Below are 17,211 nucleotides of genomic sequence, written 5' to 3' on the forward strand. Positions count from 1 at the left end.
AGCGATCCGTCTTTTCTCTCACGACCTTGATCCGTCTACATCGCTGGCGTGCTTCTTGAAGCGGTAGGAGCAGATGTACCTGAACAGTGTCAAGCATCGAGTGTGAGCTCTTAAGTAGTCTGATGTGCGGGAGTGAAAATACAGAGCGAAGTCTTCGCAGGACGTGGCGTACTTGAGGAGAGAAGCGGGAGCCACTTAGCAGCACCATGGGAGGTTTTATTCCAACACAAGAACAAGAGCTGTTTGACTTTGACTGAAACGCGTGGATTTCAACTGATTTGAGCTTCACTGGTTTGGCTCTGGATTCTTTTCAAAATCTTCTGTTGCAGTATATAGTGTTTATGGGAAATGCAGTTGTAATTAAAACAAAAAATGCAGCCGCCGCACACATAGCATTCTGACAAACTTCTCTGGGTCGCCGTGTCGGCACTAATGCTCTGAAGGAGTCCTCTGGTGTCTCAGAGTGGAGGTCAGATGCGCACTGCTCTCAAAGCTACATGGAGCCCTGCAGCCCGGCCCCGTTCTGGACTCTGGTGATTAAACACACCCAGTGGCCCTTCACCGGTTCCCCTCCTCCCACCCTCCATCCCGGGAAACGCTGTGTCGACAACCCCATCGCCCACCTGCCCTCCCCGATTCCACGCACCTGTCAGTCAGCCGACGCCACGGCAATCACAAACAGAACCTACTCCAGTGGTGCATGTTCAGTCAGAGCCCGTCCCATGGGAGGGTCGACACGACGGAGGGGGTGGAGGGGGGGGGGGGTTGACAAAGGAGGTGCAAGCGATAGGAGAAACACTGTGACAGATGTGAAATGTGTTGAGGCTGAGGGATGAAGAGACAGAGGCAGGAGGAAAGACTTTTAACAACACTCAGACACAGCCAGTCACAGTCACTTATCAAACCAGGTCACTGAAAAACAGCCACGTCATCGTGCTGCAGAACCAGGAGAAAAAAACTCTTTGATCCGTTTTGTAATGCACAGAAATGATGCGGGAAGAGAAATCTCTCTATCTCTCTATTCCTCCCTCTATTTCTCTATTGCTCCCTCTCTCCCTCCCCTGTATTTGATTTGAAGCCTGAAAATCCACCCTGTGGATAAAAAAAAGAGAAAAAAATACATAAACCATGTAATTTGTTCAGTTTAAGGATCATAAGACCTCCGGCTGAATGAGATTAGGTGAGCCCTCCTGCTCTGTCTGCGATTGGTGATAGATGTCAGCTAGTAATCAACCAAGCAGTGTAATCCTTTCTTAAACAGAGGACCGGTGCTGCTCGACCGCCAGCCAATCGGAGCGATCACATGACGGTGGCGTTAAACCCAAAAGTCAGCTTGCTTTCAGGCAACCCAGAAGCCTTTGCAGCCCGGGTCATAAACTGAACCATCTATCCACATCCATCAGAGAGTGGCAGGGCGCTGCGGGCGCAGCAGAAACAAAGCAGGTCATGCTGATACTACGACATCATTTGGATTTTAGGAGTTGCAGCTAAACTGTCGGGCTGCTGCAGGATTTTAACCGGCTTTGATCGTAGCAGGTAACGGGGGGGGGGGGGGGGAATTGGATGTGTTTCTTCTACTCCGAGGGGCGTCCCACATACACAGCGGCCGGCTGAGTCAGTCTTAGGAGGGGAGTGTGACGCTGCATCTGCAAATGGACCATTAGGGGCGGGTTTTTTTTCCCCCTCGTCTCTTCTTCTCTGATTGCTCTCGGGTTGAGAGGCGCGCATTCAGCTTGTTTTCCTTCCGCTCTTGCCTCCTTTCTAGTTATCTCATTTCAATAGAGACCGTTCCAGGATGTATTGTTGTCATTAGCGGGCCAGATTCCCTCTAAGAGGAGAGCTCTGCAACACGCCGCCACTCATTTGTCCTCATTTGACTTCTCTCCATTATCCGTAAAGTAGAGGTGGCACAATCCCCGCAGGGGCAGCGTTGCATTTTCACCTTGATTGCTTTTGGCTTTCTTATTTAACATGTTTCTTCGGCGGCGGCGGTGGAGCAGACGGAGCCGGTGTCACACGCTCAGTCCGAGGAGCGCTGCCGCAAGACTCCATTTACTGCTGCCGTCTGCAGATCATCCTCCTACAAATAAAACGAGGACTTCTTTTTTAGTGCTCCAGGAGAGAGGTTTTTGAAAACAACAGAGGTGTGGTCGGAGGCTGTGAGCTGGTGCTATGTAGTCGAGGAGTGGACCGAACTGCTCTTGTGAGTGTTTGGACTGAGCTGCAGACCAGGATTCAAGGTTTCCTTTCAGTAGGGCTGATTACATCTCACAACGTAGAGACAGTTAAAGCTGATATGAACATATGAATATTTAAAATGTGTAACTAGTGTGTCATGTATGTTGCGTTTCCTTTGGATCGTTCTAATGGCCTACTGATACACACACTGTGTGAAAAGCATTGTTAAACAGCATTGTACAGCAGGTTGTGCATTTTGCTGTAACATCTAGAAAGCAGCAGCTTTATCGTGGCATTTTATTTATATATAGATGTATTTATTTATTTATTTTGTCCGTGTGTGTCAAGGTGCCTACACAGCTGAGAGCATGAAATCTGTATCGGGGTTCATCTTTCAGTTATTGGTCTTTGTGCTTCTAGTATTTCCTCGGTTTTATATGGAGCATCAACATATCTTTGCGGCAAACTGGTGTGAGGACGAAAGTCTAATTCACCAGCTCTGGAATTCTTTAAGAAAAGGCTGCGTTTTCTCTCGCGCTCTATCTGTCTCTCCTTTTTTTAATTTGTTGCATATAAAAACTCCAATCTTTCTCATCGCGGCTGTGAGAGGAGGCTGGTGAGGAAAGGAAGGGCGACGGAACGAGATAGGGAGGCGAAATTAATCGCAATTGTTTTTGGGCTTCCACAATGAATCCTGCTGGGTCACGATGCTTTGCATTAACAGTGTCTGCTCTGGTGCAGTAACTCTGTAAACTAACCAATGACAGGCATTTGTTTTGAACATACCGTCCCGTGTTCAGCTGCTCCCCAAATACGGAGCAATTTGAATATTTAGTTATTTAGAAGTGTGTTAAAACTTTCCTCTTCTTCTTTTGTAATTAACCAAAGCTGGATTAAAAAAATCCCAAATATATGAGCTCAGTATTGAGCAAATTCTGAATAACCATGTTAGCCAGTCCAATGTTTTGCATCAGCAGGATGGCATAGAGATCACGGACTGTGTTTGTGTTAAGAGATGGTTGCTCGACTACGCACTGAAGTGATCACCAGCCCGTGCGTTGCAGACCTTCTGTGCAAACATTGGTGCGATAACCTCCCTCCTTTTTTATCGTAAACCCACATCAAATGTTCACGATTTGCGACCACAGGGGCTTCCTGCTTGATCTCGGGCCTTTCATCTTCAGCTGAGGCGGTGCGGCACACACACACACACACACACACACACACACACACACACACACACACACACACAGACAGAGTGAGAGAATGACACAGTTAGACATTCTGCTCTATTTGCAGACGGGGTGCTGGCTGTGGATGTTTCCGATCGGACCCCGTCACTAGGCCAGAACAGGAATCTGATGAGGCCGAGTGGGACAACCTCACCGCTCTCAGACCCACTTCTCGTTACACCACACACAGTTTATTGTAAAATGACACCGATTTCTTTTTTTTTTTTTTTTTTTTAATGTCGCGTCACAAGAGAAAAATAACAGCATGTAGAGGTTTTATCGTGGCGAGCATGTCGGGTCATTTCTAATCTTTTAGGGTCGCACTTTTTAATCTTTCGGGGCCATAGTGTAATCCCATGATTTTTGTGAGCCATTGGATTTGATACATTACGCTGCTTTTGATAAGGAGAGTGTACTTTAAAAAGATGATTATAGTAATAATTTAGAAGCGCTGGCTGCGCTGAAAGCAAAAAAACAGAAACCGTGTTTACACGGCGTCTTAGAGACGTCTTTTCCAATTTACCCGTCTGCACCACAGAGATGCCTCCCATGATGCTTTTTCTTACAATGATCTCAAAAATGTACAGTGATAAGACATCCACGCCGTCTGTGTCATAGGTGGCATGGCTTGTTTTTTTTCCCTCCATGTTAGATACAAAAGTCCCCCAGTAATGCAGCGAGGCCAGTGTCGCCCTCCCTGAGCTGAATCTCATCACCGTCCTTGTCGCCAACTGAACGAGGCCTCTTGCTCCACACTTTGTCCCAGCAGAGGATTTCTATAGTTAGCTCTGGAGAGGACAACAGCAGTAACGAGGGCTGCTGTTATTCCCTCAGCAGGAACGTGCAGAACGGCGCAGCAGCAGCATTCGCCTGTCCTCCCGCACCGCGCCGCGCTGACAGCGAACGCGCCTCCCTATTGTCGGCCCGTTAGGGTGATTCACATGCTGGTCGATTTCCCCTTTGCGCAACGCGCTGCGGCTCAGTGCCACGTCTTGCCATATTATCAGGGAACGTGATGGAGGGAGCACGTCACCGTGCGCTTCAGCAGCAGCAGCAGCAGCAGCCCTTCTGTGCAGCGTCACGATCCCACGGTGTCCCATCCTGCCACTTCACGCTCGAGCCTTCACAAGCTTGGCTGAATGCACCATGCACACCAGCTGCACTTTAAGCTATTAGGTCACAGTTAACCGGCATCTTCCCCGCTTTTTTACTTTTTTCGCGCTTCTTCTAATTCACATGCGTTGTCGACGGTCCCCCTCCCTTTCCCTTTTTCACAGTTTTGTCTCTCTCCCCCTCTCTCTATCTCTGTCTGTGTCACTGAGGATGGAATGCAAATCTAAGATCAGCAGAGTGTGTTATGGCAGAGCCGTGGAGAGCTCAGAGGTATCTGCAGAGAGGCTATTACAGTAGCAGTGGCAGCTGGAGCAATGGGGGAATAATGCACAGTAGAAAATTTAGTGCTGCGCCACCGCTCCGTTGTGCTTACTGAAGGCTGGTTTAGGGCCCGACAGCGCTATAGCGTCACGATGCAAGATGCCGATGGAGTGGAGTTTGGGTTGCTAGCTCCCTTGCTAGCTGCCACAGACATTGCTCTGTTTGGACAGGAAGGACACGCGAGGCTAAACGGGAGCAGGGAAATGTGATACTTGCGTCAAGACGAGTTAGAGCTCGTCAAAGGGGCAGTTTGTTAATGTTTGTTGCAGCTGCTACGTGTGTGTTCTGTGCATGTGTGTGTGTGTGTGTGTGTGTGTGTGTACACAGGATGTAGGATCTCAAGACAGCATCCCAGAGGACCTGCTGAGAGTCAAAGTGAGGCATTTCTGAGAGGCAAACTCCAAATGCAGAGGCATGCACAAGTGGACACATGCGCTTATGCAACACACACACACACACACACACACACACACACACACACACACACACACACACACACCTCCATCATCATCATCAAGAAGAAGATGTTTCTCATGCTCATCACACACTATTTCTCCCCCCCCCCCCCCCCCCCCCACACACACACACACACACACCTCTACATTATCTCCCATCCAAGTCACGGCGACTGTCCCCCAGTCCAGCATTTACGTTTCTGCTGCTGCTTCACTTTGGATTTGTGAATGAAGCGGCGCTCAGTTTGTGTCCAGGAGCAGGTCATGAATAATGCAGCGGCCGTCATGTGTGTGTTTGTTTTCCTCTCCAGCTGCGTCTGAATCATCAGCCAGGCTGTGTCCGTGTGCTGAGGTGATGGGAGGCGTTTGTTTTTGATGTAAAAGCAGAGAGGAGAGGTCACTTGTGTGAGCTCGCTGCATCACAAAGACTCCAAATGGCCTTTTTCCTGTCTTTGTTGTAAATAAGTATGTGTTCATTAAAGTGGGCATTAGCCATTAGTCTTGTTTTTGTTGTGCGCCAGCGTTTCCGCTACATCTTTGACGCTAAGATGTTTTTTTTTCTGTTGTGGTCCATTTGCAAGAAATCACTCATCACGAAACCAGTTTGTGGCTGATGCCGTTCATCTTTTATCTGGGATTTGTTGTTGATGAAGTAATGTAGGTGATGGTGGCATTTTCTTCGGTTGTTCAGACGATGGCGTCTGTGCTTTCAGATATTTAGAGGGATGCACTTCCTGTGTTATTTAGTTTTTTTGAGGGAAAATCATAACCATAGCAGGAACTTAGAATCTAAATACTTGTAGTAATCGACCATTGAGTGAATTACTTTTGGTTTGAAATGCAGGCAGTTATCAAAGCTGCATGAAGAGCTTTTGACCACTGAAGGGGAGGAAGTGAAATCCAAAGTTAAGTCCCAGCAGCAGCCATCAGCTGTTGCCTAATGTTGCAGGTTCACACAAAAACACAAAGATAGTGATTAGTGCACCTTTTTAAGAAAAAGTTGAATCACTGATTATTGCTGTCTGGTATTTAGGGATATATTTAGAGTTGTGTTATTATGTGATGTCTGCTATTAAATAAATCTCGCCTTAATGTCGTAGTGATGCTTGAAAGCACATTCTGTACGCTTAACTTCTGCCATATTTGAACAGTACAGTAGTTTATGAACTACACACTGCACTCATACATCATCCTGTCTCTCCTTACAGCTGGCACTTCACTTTAGTGAGATTATTCAGTGTTCGACGTTGGCTCGGGCAGTATTGTGGTTTTCCGGGGGTTTTAGAAATCCCGACGGTATGATTCTCAAAAACCGTGATAAATACAGACGCTGCACATTCTTTGATGCAGTATTAATGTTATGTATTGTTGTTCGCAGCAAGCGCTACCAGGTCGGTCCCTCTGGTGTAACAGGCAGCTGTTTTGGGTTTAGTCCTCTTCAAACGACGAAAGCAGATCACTCGTGTGTGTGTGTGTGTGTGTGTGTGTGTGTGTGTGTGTGTGTGTGTGTGTGTGTGTGTGTGTGTGTGTGTGTGTGTGTGAGATAGTGAGAGAGAGAGGTGGAGGAGGAGAAGGTGGACTAATGTTTCTGGAACTTATTAATAACGTACTCATAACACAGCGTTGTCACCCGCTCGCTGGAACCAGTGATATTTGCTCGTAGGCTGAGCCTCCTGGAACAGGAAGAAGGCCGGCCCACCCATCCATCACTACGCAGCCACCACCGGCATCTCGTTCTACAAAGAGTAGAATAGTAGTAATGTTAGTGTAGCCTGTCCTTTATATGCAGTTGGGCAGAAACACTGGCTTTAAACACAATAAATAGGCATGCAAAAAAAAAAAAAAGAAAAGAAGAAGAAAGCTGCACAACATCAGACGTAGTGAATGAAGCTTTCACTGAACTATTGGGTGCGGCTTCATCATATAGTCTGGTGCATATTTCAGCACCATGGACAGAGAACAGAGGTCTAATTATCATGAGTCATTTGTTTAAACTAAATAACAGAATGCATTACTTTTTAATAGGTAAGAGGAAGAAATACTCTGATCCTTTACTGCAGTTAAAGTACTAATACCAGACGGGGAAAATACTTTACAAATACACTGTTAAGTAACAGTGTTTAAGTATTATCAGTAGAATGTATTTGAAGTACTTGTGCAGTAAAATGTTCCCTGTCAGTGTTTTACTTTTATATCTGATGTTTCTGGATTAATAGTACTGCTACATTCATGTACATGTTGCATTTTACTGCTGTAGATGTTTAAGGTTGTGCTAATTTGAACTCCTTAATATATTGCAATCTACAGCAATGCATCAGTCGTTGTCCTGTGAGAACCACGTATCTCTAAAAAGAGCCCTGTTTTTCTCACACCAAAGTTACACCCTTGTATATTGTACAAGGTATATGACAAGTATGAACATTTCTACATACCAGTATATGTTCACTGTACATATACTGTACATTTCTTGTACCCGGATGGTCTGTGAGACAGTAGGCGGGGACCAGACCTCCTCTGTGGTTCAGTGAAGTAGCCAATCACACGTGAGGAGCCCTTACCTTGGCCACTGAGCAAGGCTGTCAGCAGTGATTTATGAAGCCCTTTGAAATTTATGGAAAGTTGTCACGTACAAAATTAAAGGAATGCTTCACAGAGCTCTTTCCTCACCAAAATGTCATTATTATTTTGGAGGAAACGTGGGAGAAATGTAGGAGAAAAGTGGCTCATGAATAATTGATTCTCAACAAAATGCAATGAATGCATTGATGCACAGTTAGGCCTCCTCTGTGACAGCCGGACAATGATAAAAATGATTGATTTTTTTTTAAATATGGCACTCCTGACTGTGACGTTAAAGTCATGTATTGTCCAACATAACTGCTCGTTTCAAGATTTCTCTTGAAACTGAAGGTATGAAGTGTGAGTTTCATGATGTCATGGCTTTAGTCCACACCCTCACTAACTGTATATTCATGTTGTTGTTTTTTTTAAAGTTCTGTGTGACATTAGATGTTTTCACCCGGAGGAACAAAAGGGGGGCGAGATGAATGAATGCGCCACCTTCCTCTGAGGTTCATAAATCCAGACAGAAGTGGGACACGTTGTTATTGGCTCTCTACGTCCCTTCATGTCCATTGTGCTGTGTACACAGACACAATCTGTGAAACTCTGAATCATTTATCAATGCACTGCTTTCAGCACGCTGTCTGGCTCCTCATCTCTCTGCCTTTGCGCACACACACACACACACACACATGCACACACACATACTCCCACTATTAATTTGGAAATACAAACAGGTCATATCCAGGCAGGCCGTGTTGTTAATCTTGTGTCATCCTGTTGTTTATAAGCATTGCAAATGATGATGATTTAAGCACCTATATCCACAAAGTAATCAGATGCTATCAAAATGGAAATGAAAGATTGCCTATGGCACTAAAAGAGTCAAGTATTGGATACTACGTCGTCTGTGTGGAGACTGCAACCTTCTCAATCAAATTTGATAATCAAACTGCATGAATGTATGTTTTAATGCAAAGACCTGTTTTATCTGCCTGTATTCATACTCCTTGCACATATTTCCTGTGAAATCTAAAGGTCACGTGACGATTTGCATGCAAAGTTTACAGGAGAGCGTTAGTCAGCCATGTTATAGAGCATGTTGCAGTGAGAAGAGGGAGTGGTGCAGCACCCTGCTGCTTAGTCCCACAGAGACAGAGACAGAGACAGAGACAGAGACGGAGACAGCAGGCTTTTGACAGGGACTGAGGCCGACAGAGTGCAGGGCAAAGTAAAGTGAAGCTACAGACTGGAGGCAGAGATGAAGCACCGTGAGGCTGATGTTTGACTGATACCTCACATTTCCACCTGTACACAGACAGACACACTGTACGGTCTTTGGAAATGAACTAAGCATCAGCATGCACACGCAAATTCTTTTTTTTTTTTTTAAATAAATCATTTAGTGTATTCAGAGAATCAGAGAAAATCCAGTTCAAAGTGGACCAACCACTAAACGCCACTCTTTTGTCTTTGATCTACAGGAAACGAAGTCCATCTGCATCCAGGGATCCAAACCAAAAATACGACCAAAGGGAGGGGGGCGACCACTCGCAGTATGCCCCGACGGACGGCGGCATGCCCAGATCACCGTCTGACTATGGGGATGGGGACCATCGGCGGGCTCCGCGGGGCCCACACATGTACCCAGACGCGGATGCGGCGCGGATGGGCTACCGGGACCGGCGGGGCCCCGGGCGCTGGCACTCCCAGGAATACCCGCTGGACCAGGAGCTAGATGGACCGCCCAGCGAGTACGACCTGCAGCGGCAGCGCCAGGAGGAGTTCCAGACGCGCTATCGCAGCGACCCCAACCTGGCACGCTACCCCGTGAAGCCGCAGCCCTACGAGGAGCAGATGAGGATGCACGCCGAGGTGGGCCGCCTGAGGCACGAGCGCCGCCATAGCGACGTCTCACTGGCCTACACGGAGCAGGATGACCCAGGCCCCATCCGGCTGTCCCGACAGCATCTCACCGAGCGCCGGCCGCCTATGGTGGGACAGCGCTCCTACTCCGTCGACCGCTCCTCACCAGGGCCCATGGGTCCCGGCCTCGGAGGCCACAGGACCTCCAACCACAGCCCCCCGACGCCGCACCGGAGCCCCGTGCTGGGTGACCGATCCGGGGACCTGCGGAGAGGCGACCTGGGTGATCCCATGAGGAGGCAGCAACACCACTTAGACCCCAGTTCGGCCGTCCGCAAGACCAAGAGGGAGAAGATGGAGAGCATGTTGAGGAATGACTCTCTCAGCTCGGACCAGTCGGAGTCGGTGCGCCCGCCACCCCCCAAGCCCCACAAAACCAAAAAGGGAGGAAAGATGCGGCAGGTGTCGCTGAGCAGCTCGGAGGAGGAGCTGGCCACCACGCCAGAGTACACCAGCTGTGAGGACGTGGAGATAGAGAGTGAGTCAGTCAGTGAGAAAGGTAGGGGCCACATACAGCACTGCTTCTCTCTCTGTTTAGACATAGCTTGAAGTCATTTTTCTGATGCTTTTTCATGCAATTATAAAGCCTTTTCTAGTATCATACTGACATAATGTTGTTTAGAAAGAAAGATTTCAGCTCAGTATGTTTTAATTATTGTTGCTGTCTCATGTTGATATTGATTCTTGCAGCTGTTGATTCAGATATAACCTTCAGATTCCCCAGTCTACAGTCTCTACACGTGCTTTGTGTTTGTATGTCTACATGTGTATTTGTATGTGTAAGGCTCATTAGTTTTGAGAAAAGATTGTATTTTTTTTTTTTAAATAACAGCTGAAGATCTATTAAAAAATTTGGGGCGAAAAATGAAAACACCATTTTTACACTTTGTAGATCCGCAAATATATGTTTTTTTTTTCCTTAGAGTGACTCTGGTGCACAATCAGTCGCTCATTTTATATTTTCTCTACCGTTTTCCTCATCAGTTTCTACTTTCATAACTATTAATAAATAACAGTTCATTATTTTCGTCAGAAAACACAACAAGCTAACACATGTTTAAATCTGTGCTTCTCGAAACACTGAGCCTTACGTCTATGCAAAGCAGTGTTGCGTTTTACGTGTGTTATCTATGAACATTCTACTCTTAACAGCTCCGGTGCCTGGGAGGAGGAGCCAGCCGGATCAGCTTCAGTGTGGATGGCTGCTTTATGTGTATGGCTGTGATTTTGAAACAAATGTAAAGCTACTGTTCTTGCTGGCATCTTGTGGCACATTTAACCAGGTCCCACCTCAGCCGTGTCACATGATCGGTCCTTTCTAAGGGACAGCGTTGCGTAACTGACAGACAGAGGGACGCAGGGAGAAGGGTGTCTCGTGAAACGGGGTGAGCTGGGTTAATCGCAGTGTGTTTTATCGAGTAGCTTTATATCGTCACTGCTGCATACAAATGAATATTATTATGATGCTATCAGAATAAAGGTAATAGAAGAGCAGAGGGTGATCATGTGTTTTTCCTGCAGTATGCTGCACCTCCTCTGTAAACCTTGATCTCCACACTGTTCTGTTAGCACACGCTGATGATGTCATTCCTGGTACAGTGGCCCGTCACAAAGTGGAAGTAGGACTACGGTTCAGTCCAGTGGGGAAGGGAGCAAAAGCTGATGGTGGTTGGTGGTAAAAGATTTTAAAAAAAAAAGAACAGATCAGTAGTTTTTTTTCCACCAGTTTCATTTCATTACCTAAAGTTTAAACATTAAAATGATAAGGTGACTTCATTCTAAGCGCAGTTAACTACAGTGTTCCTAATTGAAGTCGTATGCTAGCTGTTGGCTCCGCCTCTCCTCTCCTGCCGTCTGCCTACAACAACAACGTCAGACCGGACGTCAGATCGCTCATGGCAAATGTCCTACGTTGCTTGGAAAAAAAACAAGCGCCCTTGTCGAATTGTACAAACGCGCACTGGCAAGCAAACAGTCAGAGTGACTGAATTAAATGCCACTTTGCATAGAATCAACATCAAAAGCAATCGTTTAGGCTGTTAGCTTCATGACCGCTCCCCCCGCTTGACAGTTGTCGTAATTGCAAATTGATTTTGTTGTCAAACCCGTAATTACGGAGGCCTTTGCTTTTAAAAGCAGCGAACGCCGAAGAAAGGAGGAGGCGCAGTTGACAAATGGTGGAACAAAAGATCGAAAAGGAGGAAAAGTACAGTAGCACAGTTTTGCTTTGGTCGGTAGCAGCAGATCCCGAGCGCCTGCCATATGCTCCGAAATGTTTAATCTGGAGGAGAGGGGAGGGATTCAGTCGGTCTGCTCCGTTATGTAACTGTTCTCCTCACCAAAGGAAGCGGCCCAGCGATGGCGCTACATTATTGATGTGGGAGTTTCCAGGTTTCCAGGTAGCCGTGGTACAGAAATAGGGAGCAGAAGCGGGCTGTTTGGAGGGTCAGAGTTTCTGTTGTTCCTGTCTGCTTCTGTCTGCCTCCTCCACAGGTCAGCCTGCGTAGGAGAGAGAGGGAAAACAAAGGACAGAGCTGAACTGTTGACCCGAATAAGTTGAGCAAACCACACTAGCTACAGCACACACTGGGACAGCTGATTACACGCAGCTATTTTCTTATAATTGGCACTTTCATTCATTTATGACATCATTAAGGCTCCTGTGATATGGCACATGCAGGGAGTCTAATAAACGGTTCAGTAGAACCGTTTATTAGCGTTCCTGTTTGCACTCTATCAAGTAGACTTAATTATATAACGGACAGCCGAGAGGGGATCCAAACTGTGACATCCTACCGGCCATCAAGAAAGATCAGTCAGTTTTGGCAGTACATAGTTTACAAATGAAACAAATTTAGAGCCAGGTGTTTTTTTTAGTTTTTTTTTTACACCCACTGTTCATTCTAAAAAGCTGACACAATCAAGAAATCTCCCTGCATGTACTATCACATACAAACCGAGCACTCTTTAATTAGCAAGCGCACAGAGCGCTAGCCCTCATCCGAAGCGAGGGTCAAAGGGCGGATGGTGTTTTATGCTGTGCAGATTGTAAAGCCCCTTGAGGCACATCTGTGGTTGGTGATATTGGGCTATATAAATAAAAAATTGACTTAAAAAAGTCAAGAAAAAAAACAGCCAGAGCAGCAGAGCAAAGAACACCAATTATAATTGCATGTGAGGCCACAACTGACTCGGCCAGAAGATGGGTGTGTGACAGCAGGCTCGTGGGACGAGAAGGAGGGGAGACCAAGGGGGAGGTGGGGGAGGAGACTGGAGGGGAGAGGGTGTGCCGGCTGTAATGGGCCTGGCTCGTGGCTGCGAGCGCTGGAGACTGATTTATCGCGGTGTTCCTCTCCCTGTGTTTTCCTCTTTATCGATTCCCCTGACATGCCGTCTCATAATAGTGCCGAACAGACAGAAAAGGAGACGCTGGCTGGCTAACTACGGCAGAGAGGTGGACGGTGCGTAGTGACAGCCTAAGTTACATCCTCATCAATGCTCTTCTGGGATCAGTTTTTGCACCTCGATAAGTCGGTTTGGTTTGTCGTAGCGTCACCGTGTTTTGTGCTCTACAGTAGAAGTTAGGTATTGTTTCAGAATAAAAGCTCTTGTTGTGAGATCTGCCTCCACCAGGGGCTTAACGTGACACCGTATCACCTTCCCAGCGTGGCGACTATGTTTAAACATACACACAGTTTCACCCCTGCCTCTTTCCTGCTCTCGCCCCTTGAATTGTAGTAAAAACAGCATCAATAATTAATGATCCAATTAATAGTTTACACTGGTTTTTATTGAGCTGTCAAAGTGATGGAAAGCCTGCTGGTGGTGAACTCCACCACCGCCTGCTCTCTGCCTCCGTCCTGAATCAGCACTTTGCAGGGGGGCCTCGGAGTCGGGGGGCGAAAACGGCAGGGCCGGGCTCAGACTGCTGATGCTCACAATTTACGGCCGTGATGAGTTTCCTGCTCCCTGAAAAAAAAAAAAAAAAAAACACACACAGTGCCTCGCCGGGGATCAGTGCCCAATTGTGGTGTGCCACTGTTAATAAAGCTTGGGCGAAAGAGAGGCTGGACGCAGCTCCGCGTTGGCGCCCACTCAAATTCTTTTTGACAGATGTGGAGGGTGGTCTGTGGGAGGAGTGTGACGGGAGGGAGAACGGGCACAGGTGGAGCTCAAACTGTGACCGATACGACCTTGAGATAAGCTGCGACAGCGTCTAAATGTATCTATTGCTCCAAAAAAAGTCCAAAAAAGTCCAAACATCTCATGTCTCCCTGATCATAGAGGCAGGCCTTAAGCTGTTTGCACTATCATGGCCACATTAGGCAAGTGACTCGTTCCATGGAGAGTGTCCACCACGCTGAACTGGGCTCTGGTGTTTGTGCCGCCGACAGACTAGCAGCTGGGAGGCTAAGAGGGTAATCACTGTTGTCAGCTGTTGGTTAGAGGGCCGCAGAGGGCAAAGCCTGTCCGGGGACATCCATAATGTTTTATCACAGCGCATAACTGTGTACAGTTAGTCGTTTTAGCACTCCCCTTGACTGATGGATGGATAGCGGTGATAGAAGAGAGAACGAGGGGAGAGGGACAGCTTGGTAGTTTGGCTCAGACTGACCTTGCAACTAAGTCACAAAGAAAATCGCAAGTGTGGAAAAGAGGGTGTTTTACTCTGGCTGGTGAGGATGTGGATATTAATATTAATTATAAAATAAATGTAGCAAAGCTGGAGGTGGATCATTTCAGGAGTTCTAACATTATTTTGGAAAGATATTATGAAAATCTAGGTCCCAATTTTATAGAATAATGTTGGCTTTGTTTCACAATTTTTTTTTCCTGAAACATGATCCAATGAAGTTAACAGGAACTTGTACCAGCGATTACTCTGGTGAGTACGCCGTCATTATACAGTAACAAGGGACAGAGCTGTGGAACTTCAACTCGAGTTGTAATAAACCTAAATGATCCCTTAAAGCAAGATTTCTGCATCAGCTGTGTTTAAGTGACGTGGCTATATCTATTCACAGTGGCTATCTATACACAGCACTCTTCTTCTCTACATTGCCCCCCCCCACAGAAACATATGCAGGCTATTTTTATGCCTTTCCATCAGAGTCCCCTGATTTCCCCGAGACTGACTCCTCAGCCAGATAATGCTTGAAGGAGGCCTGTCCTGTAAAGATCCATTAGGTTCTGCAGTGAAGTGTGTGAGAAGTGATGCATATGGCCCAGGGGCGTTTTCAGATGAGCTTCCTGCGGCCCTGGCCCTGAGGTTCACTACAGCTACGTACACATACAGTACGTACGTTCACGCAAACACGCAAGTATGACCATGTATAAGTGGAAGACCAGGGTCGGTTCTCTAACATTTTATCATTGTTTAAACTTTAACCGACCTTTACATGAGAGCAATTTCACTTGGGATTGTTAAAATGTCTCGCCAGAGTAAGCGAACAACATTTAAATGTCCATCCCGCCTTCGTAACAGGACGTTTAATGCAGAGGCGCGCTTGTCGCTACGGTCTCAGTCAAACAGTGTCTCCCTGACAACTGAAACGATTTCTCCCCGTCTTCACACACAGCCTCCACAGTCAGTCCTCTTAACCTCCACGCTACTCTCCATCGGGACTCCTACAGCCCCGACCAGATTCTCTGCCTTTCACTCTTTCTAATTAGCTTATATTTGTAAAGCCTCTTTATCCAATTGAAAGCGCGCTCCATCCCTCTGCTCGGTGCGTCCCGCATCTTGGTCGGTTCTTGCATTCGAAGAAATGCTCCCAGCGAGTGGACGTTTGTCTCCTAAGATATCTGCGTCTCTTGGTTTGTTTTTAACGGAAGCGTCACGTCTGCAGTGAGAGATGGAGTTATAGGTCTTGATCGCCCCTCTTAAGGGTCCAACCACCGTCAGTTCCTCTCTAACCCTTCTGCTGGATAGATGAGAACATTAGAAAATTAAGAAAAAGTTCAAAAAGAATGTCCCTGGAACCGCCATCCTGTAGAACCATTACAGCCACTGGCCCAGCCTGTGTGTCTCAGGGCTGATTGTACACTGGTGCTGCCACAGAAGCTGCAGTCACAGCCTCATCTTTAAAAGCTCTCCCCGGTGCACTTTGGATTGAGGTCAGTTAAGGCTGTGCGGCACTGCAATCTGGATCCTCAGTTAAACACATTAGAGATCTGCCCCCCCCCCCCCTTTACTGTAAGAAAGAAAGATAGACACATGCTAGCTTTGTTTGAACAAAACGCGTGTCGTCTGCTGATTTGAAGTTAAGCAAAGCGCTTCTAAAGATTGTTCTCTGAGGAAAAGATGACATTAAAAGCTAAAGACGTTGCCGTGGAGAGAGGGGTGAGTAGCAGTTGAAGCGTTAGTTCTGTTGTTGGACAAATACTGTCCTCTGATTGTGTTTGCTGTAGTCACGTTCTATTGTTATGACCAGCAAGACTTATAGGAAGGTTAATTCATGGATTATAATGACGTCCTGGAAGAGCAGTTCCTTTCCTTCTAAAGTGATATTCCCTACGTATTGTAAAGCGGTACAGCATGTTTGGCAATAAATCAAACCCTGCGTCATTTAAACCTACGAGAAATGTAGTGCTGAGAGAGCCAAGTAGAAAGTTGGGAAATTCTAAAAGGATGTCACAACATTCCTTCTAAACTGAACAACCTGCAAGGGGAACTGTATCCGGAGAATCTGACCTCTGGTCCCGTCTGTGTTGGGTTTGGATCTTTACAAGGCTGAACATGTGGGATTTAATCGACGTTCTGTCGGAAAGACGAGGAAAAAAAAAAAAAAGGAGGAACAGATGGTCATGAATGTCCCAGCTGAGAATTGTGTGTCTGATTGCAGGCTTGTGTCCGTCCCTTACCGCACAGTGTGGCGGTGGTCAAATCATGATTGTTCCTTTGTGTATCATGACCTGAGCTGCATCTCTCTTTCTCCACAGGGATCTTAGGCACAGGACGACTGGAGTTTGAGCCGTATGTGAGAGAGCGTGTGTGTGTGTGTGTGTGTGTGTGTGTGTGTGTGTGTGTGTGTGTGTGTGTGTGTGTGTGTGTGCAGAGATGAATGTTTGGATGTCTTGTTTTAGTGTATTATATGTGTGTCTGTCTGGCTTTTACTGTCTCTTGTTGTCCGTGGTGTCCTCACTGGTCCCTCTCGCTGTCCTCTCTCGTGTATGTGCGCCCTCCCCCCCCCCCACCCCCCCACCCCCACCTTACAGGAGATTTGGATGGCCATTGGTGGGACCATGCGTCTTGGCATAGCAGCGAGGCCTCCCCAATGTCTTTGGTGAGACATGTGGAGTCCTGCCTTGACCCCTCCTCCCTCCCTCCCTCGCTCCCGCCCCTTAACCCCATCTCTCTCTCCCTCTCTCTGTCTCTCTCCTACCTCCCCCCCCCCCCCCCATCCCCCCCTTTTCTCCCAGAG

At 47.0% G+C, this 17,211-nt stretch overlaps 1 protein-coding gene across 1 annotated transcript in view; it reads left to right on the plus strand.

Annotated features, from left to right (window-relative positions):
* Nucleotides 1-497: 497 nt before the first annotated feature.
* Nucleotides 498-17,211, plus strand: part of LOC137883468 (regulating synaptic membrane exocytosis protein 2-like) — a gene marked incomplete at its 3' end in the record, with an annotated part of 37,847 nt that continues 21,133 nt past the window's right edge. The window contains exons 1-2 of the mRNA XM_068724951.1: nt 498-652; nt 9,346-10,286. Of these exons, the coding sequence (XP_068581052.1) occupies nt 498-652; nt 9,346-10,286 (1,096 nt within the window). The remainder of the gene's footprint in view (nt 653-9,345; nt 10,287-17,211) is intronic.

Source organism: Cebidichthys violaceus, unplaced genomic scaffold, assembly GCF_023349555.1.
Source record: "Cebidichthys violaceus isolate CVI_PGR_0920_01 unplaced genomic scaffold, fCebVio1.0.p SCAF_326, whole genome shotgun sequence".
In the NCBI taxonomy this organism is placed as follows: domain Eukaryota; kingdom Metazoa; phylum Chordata; class Actinopteri; order Perciformes; family Stichaeidae; genus Cebidichthys; species Cebidichthys violaceus.